This window comes from Dipodomys spectabilis, unplaced genomic scaffold (assembly GCF_019054845.1).
Source record: "Dipodomys spectabilis isolate Male_0828 unplaced genomic scaffold, ASM1905484v1 ptg000115l, whole genome shotgun sequence".
NCBI classification, from domain to species: domain Eukaryota; kingdom Metazoa; phylum Chordata; class Mammalia; order Rodentia; family Heteromyidae; genus Dipodomys; species Dipodomys spectabilis.
Genome location: NW_024870792.1, coordinates 12,171,881 through 12,184,672, shown reverse-complemented (window position 1 = coordinate 12,184,672; position 12,792 = coordinate 12,171,881). Strand labels below are relative to the sequence as shown.

The 12,792-nt window shown below is 36.9% G+C and overlaps 1 protein-coding gene across 1 annotated transcript in view; it reads right to left on the bottom strand.

Moving 5' to 3' along the window:
- Positions 1-3,952: 3,952 nt before the first annotated feature.
- Frzb (frizzled related protein) overlaps positions 3,953-12,792 on the bottom strand; it is a 33,874-nt gene continuing 25,034 nt past the window's right edge. Inside the window, exons 4-6 of the mRNA XM_042688295.1 lie at positions 8,793-8,997; positions 8,343-8,406; positions 3,953-5,513 (exon numbers count right to left, since the gene is read on the bottom strand). Coding sequence (XP_042544229.1) covers positions 5,397-5,513; positions 8,343-8,406; positions 8,793-8,997 — 386 coding nt within the window. The 3' untranslated portion in view covers positions 3,953-5,396. The remainder of the gene's footprint in view (positions 5,514-8,342; positions 8,407-8,792; positions 8,998-12,792) is intronic.

Below are 12,792 nucleotides of genomic sequence, written 5' to 3'. Positions count from 1 at the left end.
AATTCTGAATATAATTAAGGCAGGCTTGTATCTGACTTATTTCACCAAGCAATCTGAGAACCAGAATAGGTAGAAAATATAAGGAGGAAAAGATGAATGTGTGCAGACAGGACAATGTAGTCTTTGTGGGCACAGCATTTTTCAGTTTCCTGGTTCTCTCTAAAGCTTTGATATATCACTTGAGGTCACAGGAAAGGTTCTCAATTGTAGTTTTGTTCATATGATACTTTGTTTTGAGTTCTGAGTTCTCCCAGAGTTAAGTTTTGGTCTTTAAGACTAATACAGAGATGCCATTTCCAGGAAGTTCTGGTTCTTCCAGATAACCCAAATACTGGAGAAAAAATACATCAGAGTGAACCCAGCCATCTTCAGTTGTTAGTTCTATTTGTCATTAAACAAGAAAACTTGTCATAAAGTCAGTCCTATTTCATGGTGCTAAGTGGGTAGGGGTGAGTTGGCAGCCAGAAGTGTGGGTGCAGTATCGCTGCATGATAAGTAGCATCAACATACACACACACACACATCCACACACACACACATCCTGTGGTTAGTGGGAAGCAATCTTCTTTCATTTTTGCATTAGTCTCACCAGTCTACAAACCCTTTCCTTTTGAAACAACTTCCCTGAATATGTCACTTTACTTTTTCATGGGCCAACAATTTAAGTGCTTAACGTTCACCAAAGTAGAAACAAATGATGTAATGATGCTTCCATTTTATCCAAAGAAAAATATCTCTGTTTTTCAGCAATGTGTTGCATCCTTTTCAGAAGTAAAATATTTCATGAAATAAATCAAGGAGAATTGGGTCATATAGAATAGTTTTCTTTCTAGAGTATGCTGGACTCTGGTGGTGGAGGGCATAAAAGGAATGATATAAATATGAGAAATAGAAGTTTCCAGTAGATGGTGGACATTGTAGTTTTATTTGTGGTAACCATAAACTTTCAATTTTAACTTTCCTTTAGGCTTTCTTGTCTACTATTAACTTCATACTTTTCTCCAAATTCAAGGGAAAACAGATAAATAACATTTTTTTCACTGAAAATAATATCTCTTTAAATTACTGTCAAATTGTTTAAATAGGGATACAGGTGGACCCACTGCAACAATGAGATGTACAATATGTTACGTCGATAAATGAACTTTACAACTTTGGCGCGGGGGTATAGAGGGTTGGGGGTGGGGAGATGGGAAGGGCTGGGAAGGGGAAACAAAGGAGAAGGCAACAGTGCTTGATAAGAAATGTACTCATTATCTTGCTTATGTAATTGAAACCCCTCTGTACAGTATTTTCACAATAAAAAATACATAAAAAATTACTAATGTCAAAATATTCGTTTTGTTTATTCACCTGATCATCCTGTACTGGAATCACATTACAAAATTTATTTCATGGGAGGGAAAACAATTGAAGAGGAAGAGTGACAGTATTAAGGTTGTTGGGATTTCATTATATGGGCTTTCTGACACACCATCAATAGACCTCGTTTGGAAATAATACTAGCAGCTTGCACTGTGCATTTTTACAATGTTAGGATACACTTACCTTCTTGCCAGCAATTACAATGGTTACAAAAATGTAACTTTAGAAATAAAAGCAAGAGGATCTAACATGCAGCTCTACTACTTATATAACTGGGATCCTGAATCTTTACTTCTTTAAAATAAATCTATAAAATAGGAATAGCACTGCCTACTTCAAAAACTTTCAAGGGACAAATAATGCACGTGCAAGTGTTTGTACAGAGCTCGTCACTTTTGGATATTATTACCCAAAAGAAATCACTACCAAAGGTATGACTTTATGACTATACGTTTTTTTATTACTACAATTGGAGAGCATATTTTTAAATTCTATTGGCTGCATTTCAGTAACACAGTCTTAGAAACCTCTGTTTCACTTCATTTTTATCATTTTCTTCAATGATGGTGTGTATTAAAATACATTAAAAATTCATGAAGCTAAATGAATACCAATCTTGAAATCGTTTTTTTTAAACACCGTTTTACTGGTGGGATGTAATAGCAAATAATTTCTTGCAGAAGGCAGTAAGTAGTGCTATTTACTCACAATGATTGTAACTTTCTCATTTGCTTTCTTAATAGGTAACAGATGTGGAAAGATACGAGTTTGTCCCACCCCACCCCCAAATGCTCACTGCAGCATATGGCCTTGCATCAGATTACACTATATGTGACACTGTAGAATACTCTTGTATCCATGGAAAAGAAGATCCTAATTTACTGCCGAGTTTCCCTAGTGTATGCAACATGCATCTGACTTTCTTTGTTATCTGGCTAAGGAAACTTAGGAACTCTCAAGTTGACTTTATAGATCTCAAGCTTACTGATAAGGATGCACATATAGTAAGTGTGGGTGACTTTCAAAGTTAGTAGTTGCAAGAAATGCCTGCAGAGAGGCACTAACAGAAATGATTTTTGTGGTCAGATTCAAAACATGACCTTCATGATGAAATGCCATCCTTCAATTAATGTGGATATCACAGGTTTTCAAACAGAAAGAAACCACTGACTTTATCCCATTAGAAATTAAAATGACAAAACCTTCATCCAGACAAGCAAAATCAAACTATCAGTATAGATCATTCCATGAAAAACAGTAAAAATTAGCCGGGCGCCAGTGGCTCACGCCTGTAATCCTCGCTACTCAGGAGGCTGAGATCTGAGGATCGCGGTTCAAAGCCAGCCCGGGCAGGAGAGACCATGAGACTCCTATCTCCAATAAACCACTAAAAAACTGGAAGTGGCGCTGTAGCTCAAGTGGTAGAGCACTCGCCTTGAGCTGAAGAGCTGAGGGACAGCGCCCAGGCCCAGAGTTCAAGCCCCACAGCTGCCAAAAAAAAAAAAAGAAAGAAAAAAAGAAAGAAAAACAGTAAAAATTACTAGTGAATCTGAGAATCTGGTCGTTTTTATTTATAAATAGTTTAAGCATAAATTGTGTTGAATTCCTACAAAGAAAATAATTATGACCTTTTTAACCTTATCACTCCAAAAGCATACCCTATAGGAGCTAGAAACACCTGTGGCTTTCATTGTACATCAAATACTTCATTACTGGGCTGTGGGAGTAGCTCAGTGGTAGAGCACTTGCTCAGCATTTTCAGGGTTATGGGATTTACCCCTGACCTCTTAAAAATAATTTCAAAAAATAAAACTTCATTAGTTAGATTTGCTCTGGAAAAGTTGGTGACATTTGGGGAAATTGAGATACAAGTTTCTTTAGGCCTTCTTTAATTCATTTTTACCCTTCTCAGGAATTAATATAAAAGAACCTGAGGCAGATGCAATCCCTCTGGAAACTCAAGTTGGGGCATCCATTCCATGAGAAGAATCTCAACAGCTGGCGGCTCACATCTATAATCCTAGCCACTCAGGAGGCTAACATCTGAGGACTGCGGTTCAAAGTCAGCCCCAGCAGGAAATTCCATGATACTCTTATCTCCAGTTAATCACCAGAAAATGGGAAGTGGAGCTGTGGCTCAAAGTGGTGGAGTGCTAGCCTTGAGCAAAAAGAAAAAGCTCAAGGGCAGCAACTAGGCCCTGAGTTCAAACCCCATGACTGACCAAAAAAAAAGAGAAAGAAACTCTACAATATTTCTTTTCATCAAGACCTATATCACCCAAACATACCTAAAGACTGTAACGCAGCATCTAGATATGTGTCCCCCACACTGGAGAATATAATCCAAATGGTAGGCAGCAAAATACCCGAAAGCAATCTTATGTTACTCCTCTAGGTAACTATGGGAATTCCTGCCTGTGGGATTGGGTGAGCTATTGGTTTGGAGTTATTTGGAAGGTGAGAATGCTTCATTGCTTTTAAAAGAGAGCACTTCAATGAATTGTTAGTTACCAATGTAGGAAACTTTTGTTCAGAAATGAGTTTCATCCTTGTATGATTGTCCTTATTGAAGGAAACACAGACCTCATTTGCTTCAGATGCATTTTATTTTTAGCAAACCAGTTAGAAAGTTGGTTCTAGAGTATCACACATGTAAATCACAGGGAAGGAGACTTTCAAGTGATTGGCACATGTTCTAAGGAACCCGCCTGGAGGAAGGAAGTACAACATGATTTCCTCCCATAGTCCCAGGGGGTTTTACTGCAGCTTGGATAATGAGAATGTATATTTGGTTCAAAAGTCAGAGTACCTCTGTCCGGACAGCCGTAATTCTTTTTATTAGGCATTTTTTGACTAAGCATTAAACAATATAAATCCAAATAATAATTTCTAAGCTAGTGCCCAGGCCTGTAATTTAGTCAAGTTTGTGTGTGAGTGCATAAACCCACATGCACACAAATATAGAAACACACACACACACACACACACACACACACACACATACACACACACACACACCAAATTTTTGAAAAAGAAAACACTTTTCATGTTTCACCATACTGTAAACCACTCCATTTTATAGAGCTACATATCTTTGAAAAAAACAAAGTCTTGGTACACATGCATACATACTTTCTTTTCCTGATCAACACAGCAAGTCCATTTTATTATGAAAGGAGAAAGAGACAGAGACAGAAAGAGATTGAGAGAGAAACTTTCACTAAGGAGTTTAGAAAACAATCAGATTATACAGAACTATGGTGATAATAGCAGATGACTGATTGTAAGTCACTTCCTTACTGCTGATTAACGCATTCAGGAACAAATCAAACATGTGGCCAGTAGAGGAAGGCTACTACTGTTCATGCCTTCAGGGCTACTGGTTTTGATTGTGCTTCCCAATCAAGAAAGTGTTCTTTCCCTGGCTCCTAACACTATTTATTTATTTTGCTTCCTGCCAATCTTGAAAATAAGTCATCCTGTGTGTCATTATCTCATAAATGTTTCCTGGTGCTTAATTGCTTTGCCTGTGCGGCATTTGATTTCAAACTGCCATCTTACCTTTATAAACATTTAGAACTTTCTAAGCATAAGGAGAATGCCCAAAGGCATACACTGTAATTAGATCAGCAAGAGACTATTTCACAGCATATCTAGCTTTCTTTGTATACCAGAAATCTCTCTTTACATCACTGTTACATTCCCAATCTGAGTGCAGAAAACAAAATTAACATCTGGGAACTCGAGCAAAGAGGTCCTGGGATCAGCATGTTTAATTTACTATTATTGCAAAAGATCAGTTTCCCCATGTTTAGTAAAATAGAAAACATACAATATTATTTAAGGCTCTAACCCCAGGCCATTAAAAGGTGGGATTAAAAACAAAAAGGAAAGAGAAATGTCATGAGTTACCACATGATTTTTGTAGTAAACAATAGAATATGCCGTGCAATAGTGCAATTTTCCTTTGCCAGTCCAGCAATGCAAGTCTTCACGGAAAGTCCATTGATGTTATTTGTGCAATTTGGGTTTTAGGTGCGTGCTGGCCGAGGGTTGGAGTTCCTTCCAGACTTCTGATTCTGCGTGGAATCACCAATGCCAGAGTCGGTTTTACTCAGTCCAAGATGACGGAGCTTCACATCCCAGCGCTGTGAAATGAATAGCAGAACGTAATCACTTGCATATACCACCAGCAACATCATTTCTATGACTTTCCCACCTAGATAAGACTACAAAGTCAGCTCTAAAGCATTTTTATTACTTGAATAGAAATATAAAATTCCTATTCAGGGTACCAGTGAAAGAAACACTATATGCTTTGGTTTTAAAAAGTACAAAGTACGCCATCCATAATATACTCAGTAATCCTTTCATATTAAATCTTAAAATTAAAAATTTCCCTGGCTATACAAATATCGACCACTGCCTGTGGCTGTTTGCTGAAGCAATATACCAATGAAAGACTTATACTGAGAATTCATCATCCTCTCTTAAGACACATAACAACATAAACTTTTCAAACCTGTTCGTTTTAAGCAGTGAAAAACAATAGTTGGGTAGTGACTCTAAAAAAAAAATTTAAGTAATTTCTATGTGGTGCCACAAACAATTCAAGCCCCTGCCCTTACCCCAAGTTTTACAAAGTAAGCATTGCAATGTTTTTTTAATAAACACAATCATGTTTACTAATATTGTAAGTTAACACTAGCAATAATGTTTTCATGTGATTAAAATTAAATGGAAGCTACACTAAGAGTGGAGGTAGTAGATAGAAAATACATCTGTACTTGTCAAACTTCCAGGAACATCAAAATCACCTGGGAAACTTGTTTAAAATGTACAGTTTCATTCAGTAGGTCTGGGGTGCAGTCCAAAGCTTTTCCTACCCAATAAGCTCCAGACTGAGACCTACATTGCAAGAAGCTAATTGTCAGCTGGCCCACATTCAAATTCTAATTCCACTACTTATTATGCAGTTTCTTAAACTTAGTAGACCTCATTTTCCTCATTTCTGTATTAGAATTAATAACAGGTTCAAATGTTATGACTGTTCTGAAGTCTGAAGAAAAATGTATAAAGTGTGTACATAAAGTGTACATAATCCCTTAGCTGATACTGTTTTTCTATGGCTGAAAGTCTTCATTTAAGAAAGCTTTACTTCCATATTTATTATTTTATATTTTTTTACAAGACTGATTCTCCTTGTGGGCAAGGATGGGTGGGGAAAAATGGGGGAAAGTTAAGGAAGGGGTGACTTTGTCCAAAAAAGAAATGCACTCATTACTTGACTTACGAAATTGTAGCCCCTCTGTACAATACCTTAATAAAAACAATGAAATTATTTTTTAAAAAAGATCTGATTCTCATCTCCCCAAGACAGTCTTAATATCTACATTTGAGTGATCTGCTTTAACAGATATTTTGATAAATAATTGTTTGTGTGGAAAAACTAAATAAAGGTCCTTAAAAAAATACTTCATCTACCTGCTTAGAACAAACCTCAGTTGAAAGGAGCGACTTTTAGTTAAATTTTTAAAAAATGAGCATCTTCTATAAAAATTCTTTTCTACATTCTCAGATTAAGTGGAGAACTAAAATAAGAAAAGAGATTTTTCACCCAGTGTCTTTGGCCCTGAGTTTTCTAAAATGCTCGTTATTGGTTTATTTCTTCTCCAGACTGAGAATGCAGATCACCTCACAATAGCTGTATTACCTGGAGAAAGCAGTAGAAAATATGTTCACCTTGTACAAAACAGGACAAAGAAGCCATGTGTCCTGTCAATGACATAAACAGCTCAGTTTGTTAAGTGCCCTGCAGTAGAGATGTTGTAAGCTCTTCCAACTGGTGCAGGAATTTAGGACAAATTCCTGTTCAGCATTAGCAAGCAGAAAACCAAATTAAAAGGGCAGAAAGAGATTCCAAGATAACTGAAGAAGAGCCACTGCTCTAACAAACACCAAATGAACAGAGGAGAGGTACAAAAAGAGGCTGACCACAAGTCTGTGTTGAAATGAATCTCACTTTTAAAAAATATTGTGGAGAGAGAGAAGGGTTTAAGGAATTTAAGTGGTGATAATTTCTCCCTACAAAATAATGGCCTCTACATTTTTCTCTAGGTCAATTAAATCCAAAAGTGTCTGCTGTGTTGAGTGCCAGATGTACAAGATCAACTGCCCAAGGGTGTTTAACTTACCCTGTAAATGTTTCCCAAGCCTTCCAACTCGCAGAAGGAAGAGGATGTATTATGTTTGGTGCAGTTCCCACTGCCCGCCCCCATTCTTTACACACGTCCTTTGAGATTCTTGATTCTGTGCATTTCCCCCACACATTCCTTTTCTTTGAAACAGTTATTTAGTGCAATCAGAAGGAATGTAAATGTTCTGTAATGAAATCATTTACCTATCCCTATTTACTTTCCTCTTCTCACAGAACCACAATTCGTCCAGAAATCAACATGTTCCGCTAAAAAAGAAAACCTTGCATCTTCTAATCTCCCTTTGCAGCTCGGGGTTGACATGTCGCTGAATCTTCACTAAAACTTCTACAAAATGTTATTGAGTTGAACTCTTGAAAATGCCTCATGTCTCCCCTTTCTTTCTTCATAAAATGAAGCCTGGTGCTGGAGGTAAAGTATGACCTCCAAGGAATTAGGGTAACACGCTAAAACGGCAGAAAAATAATCTATCTTGATAATATGGGGCTATCTTACCTGGACTGGGTTAATTCCAGCTAGAATTGTTATGAAAAGTTAGGGCAACCATAGTTGCATCTTTGATATATATAAAAGGAACTCTTCCCTTACAGAAGATATTATATACAAACTCAATTCTTGGACTACCAAAGGATATGAATACATATATATTAGGCTTTAATTTCTCATATAATTGAGGATAGCTATTTCATTTATATAACCAATGGATGGCTTCCTTATGGCTTCTGCATAGTTTACGATTTCAAACATAAAATATATGCTTACCTTCACTTTTTTACCAAGTCGATCCTTCCATTTCTCAGCTATAGAGCCTTCCACTAGGAGTAACCTGCATTTTTAAAACAAGCACCCATTTTTGAAAAATTAAAGCACAGTACCAAGATATACATGAAATCTATGCCAAGACAGTCTAATGTGTTTATTGTAGAATAGGAAAGCCAAGTTTGCAAACAGTAAATCATCACCATTTGGGAGCCACAGAAACATTTAAGAAACAAATGAAGCTATGGTTCCTCTCTCTGGAGAAATTCATACCTATAAGTTCCACACACAGCCCTTTCTACCCAACATAGGAAACTGAGGAATCCAATTAAACCTAGTCCCTAAGAAAGTAGAAAGGTCTGAAGGTAAGATCCCCCAGTAAGATCTCTGAAGAAAATCTGCAGAGCGTAGCTGGGCAAGGAAATGATCCTGCATCCTTGAGGCATGAGTTACCTGGAGCGCTCCTCATCTTCATAGCCCATAATGATATATTCCTCATTAACGTGCAGTGGAGGGCACAGGCAGCCAGAGCTGGTGTAGAGGCTCACAGTGTCCCTCGGAATGTTCACCAGAGATGCCTTGAGAATCTCCTTCACCTCCACTATTACAGTCACATCATGGCACTTAGTCTTCACCTCTTTGACTTTAGCTCTAATGACTGCAATAAAAGATAATAGAGCCAACTCCATAAGACGATACACCATAGGCATCTCATTCAGAAAAGACAGTAGTTGGCTCCTTTCTAATCACTCTTTTTTTCCCTTGATGTTCAATGAGTAAAGAAGAAAAGTCAGCCAGATACTTTTGTTTTAGACAGGAGTGAATGAGCAACTGAATAGGACATCTGCCCTTTTAATGATTCACTCTCCCAATTTTAGTGTGTAAACAATGTATCTGTGTTTATATATGCACGTGTGTGTGTGCATGCTTTTCATTTTAAGAAATCCATTTAGGTTATCAAAGCTTAATCTGGGGCTGGGAAGGTGGCTCAGTGGTAGAGCGCTTGCCTTGCATGCCTGAGGCCCTGGGTTCGATTCCCCAGCACCACATAAGCAAAAAGAAAAAAAGCCGGAAGTGGCGCTGTGGCTCAAGTGGTAGAGTGCTAGCCTTGAGCTGAAGAGCTGAGGGACAAAAAAGAAAAGCTAAGATCTGAGATTAAGGTTCAAAACCGCCTAAGAAGGAAAGCCTGAGATTCTTATCTCCAATTAACCATCAAAAAGTCAGAAGTGGAGCTGTGGCTTAAGAAGTAGAGCACTACCCTGGAGCAAAAATAAAAGCTGAGGGACAAGGCCCTGAGTTGAAACCACAGGATCAGCAAATAAATAAATTAAATAAATAAACAAAAAAAAAAAAAAAAAAAAAAAAGCTTAATCTGACATGACTTTCCTCCAAAGTTTCGTTTTGGCTATAGGCGTGTGTATGTGTGTAAGCATACAGTCCCACTTGCTGCCAACGAAGTAAAATATATGAACTTCATCATACATGAAGCCTAGGTATTCACATTTTTTATGCTTCAGCAGCATTATTAACAGATTTTTCTCAAGTAGGGGGTCTCTTCTCAAACTAGTTCTGCAATCTTTATACCTTCCTCACCTTAGCTCACTGTTCAAACACGAACTGTTTTCTTTCTCTGTTTCAGTATAGATTATCTTTTCTATTTTCCTTTAGATACTTTCTTCTTTAATAAACCTTGGTTCTTCTATAATTTTTGAGGTCAGACACTCCAGCACTCCTCTCCAGTAAGGTATCATGGAGTGTGTTCTAGCCTGCTAGTTCTGATCATCTGTCTCTCACAATGGTGATCCGGGCACTTCATCCTCCTCATTGGAGTCAGATTTACTTCTCAATCTTCAGTTGCAAAGTCAAACTATTTGACTTAGAGTATAGAAAGCACAGTCCTGATACTTTCCAAATCTCTCCTTGGGAAAGCCAAATTCCTTTTTCTGGTAAATGAACTTTTTAAAGGTAAGTTTTTAAATAAAAACAATAAAATAAATAATAAATAAAAATGCCAATTAGCAAGCAGTCGATAGAATTTGCTTAGACACACTGATTGTGCCAGTTCAAGATCTATGGATAATGAGGAAAACACAGTGGTCCATTTTTAAGTGCACTTTTTGAAAGCTTCTTAGGGACAAATCTGCAAACCACTTTCATTTGTTAAATTTCTCATGTATTTTATGGGGTCAGAAATACAAATGATTAGAAAAAGTAATCCATGAAAATGGAAAGACTGAATCAATGCTCACCAATGCTCCAACTATTATAGAAACTTAATAATGCCCCAGTGCAACATACAGATAACAGAAAATAAGTTAGTACTTTTTAAGATTCTTAGAATAAAACCTAATTTTGCCATCAAAACTATTTCGGCCTTTAAAAAATCCATTGCCTTAAGTATGAGAACTTGTGACAAACAAAATATACTGGTCTAACTGGCCCTGCCTGGCATGATTTGCAAGTAGAATCTTCTCCTGTTCCCATTTTCTCAATTCTGTATTTTAAAAAGAAAGAAGATTGCCCTTTCTAGAATGTCACTAGAGAGAATTGAATGATGAATTCTTAACCCCAGCTTGCAGACATATTTTTGTGTCCTGGCTTAAGTAAATGTGTTTCATAGTATCCATCAACTATTAGCGATTACTGAGCTATGTAAATGTTCTCAAACTAATGATTTATTTACCCAATGTGTCTACTATTTTTATTAGAAATTTTTAGCACATGTACCCACTCCAAAATAAATATCTCTCTACAAGACCTACTTTATTATTCAAGTAATTTTGTTAAAACTCAAGAATTTTTAACTGAATGAATCTGAATGAGGAAGAGGTTTTATATGGCTTACCAATTACTCCTGCCCTACTTGGTTTCAATATACAAATATATAACATAATAATATATAAAATAAAAATCAATATATTTCCAAAGTAAATATACATTTCCTTTTCTGAGATTTTCCTTCTCTTCAATCATAGGATTCCCCCAAAGGATCTGTATACTTTAACTATGGGCAATCTGGTGATTGGTTATGAAAAAATAAAAGCTCCTCCTTTCTAGTAATTATGATCCATATCTCATATTCCTTTATAGTATTCATTCCGTACCTTCTCTAAGACTATCCCTCTAAGTCAAGTGACTCATAACCACTAGTATTTTAATCTTTAACAAAAATACCAGCACCAGTCTTCACAGCACCCAAAATAGCTATGTAATGTGAAAATTAATCATAATTAAAGACAAGTAAATGGCTAAATTTCCATAGTACAGTGTAACATTTTTACTTTTATTCTATCTATACTTAAACATTCACATCACTTTTCAGTCTTTAAAAAAAAATTAATATCTAATGCCAGACAGCAGTGGCTCATGTCTGTAATCCTAGCTACTCAGGAGGCTGAGTTCTGGGGATTGTGGTTCAAAACCAGACTGACCAGGAAAGCCTCTCAGTGAGACTCTTATCTCCAATTAACCTCCAAAAAACCAGTAGAGCTGTGGCTCAAGTGGTAGAATGCTAGCTTTGAGAAAATTCAGTTCAGACCCAGGCCCTCAGTTCATGCCATAGGACCAGCACAAATAAACATAGCAAAAAATAGTCTCTGAAAAATTAAGGCCACCTTTTCCCCTGAATTACTTCCTATCAGTTTGGATTCTCAGATAAACAGAAGCTTTCAACCTTGGAATGTGTGGAGGAGGAGGAGAAGGTAGTTAGATTTTAGTTCAGATGAGTATTAATCAAAAGTAAAAACTGACTTAATTGAAGAGAAGCCCTTCTTAAAGAGATTTAACTATACCATGAATTTTCTACATTATCTATTATTTTTCAAGATATCAAAGATTAATTCTGCAGAGTCATTTCCATTTCTTTCCTTCCAATTCCCAAAAATAGAGAAGGAGAAATAAATCTGACATATATACGTACACATATATATGTGTATATGTGTATATATGTGTATATGTGTATATATATGGGTGTGTGGGGAAGGGTCCCCTGAAATAGAGGGCACATGAACATAATGAAACTCTCATTCTAATAAGAAAATTCACTGTAAAAATCTATTTGATGGCCAAATTTTTCCCATTGACTTAGCATCAATAACACTCTGCAGAGAGTAAGCTGACCTTTATCAATCCTATAGATATAGGCTGAGTATTTGTAATCCTTTTTTTTTTTTTTTTTTTTTTTGTCAGTGGTAGGGTCTGGGCGCTGTCCCGCAGCTATTCAGCTCCAAGGCTAGTGCTCTACTACTTGAGCCACAGCACCACTTCCGACTTGTTCTGCTTATGTGGTGCTGAGAAATTGAACCTAGGACCTCATGCATCTGAGGCAAGCACTCTACCACTGAGCCACCTTCCCAGCCTGTAATCCAAAATTTTAACATCCAAAACTTTGAGCATCTACACAACACCAGAAAGTGGAAAATTAACTATGGGCTACTGGCCTCATGTGTCAGGT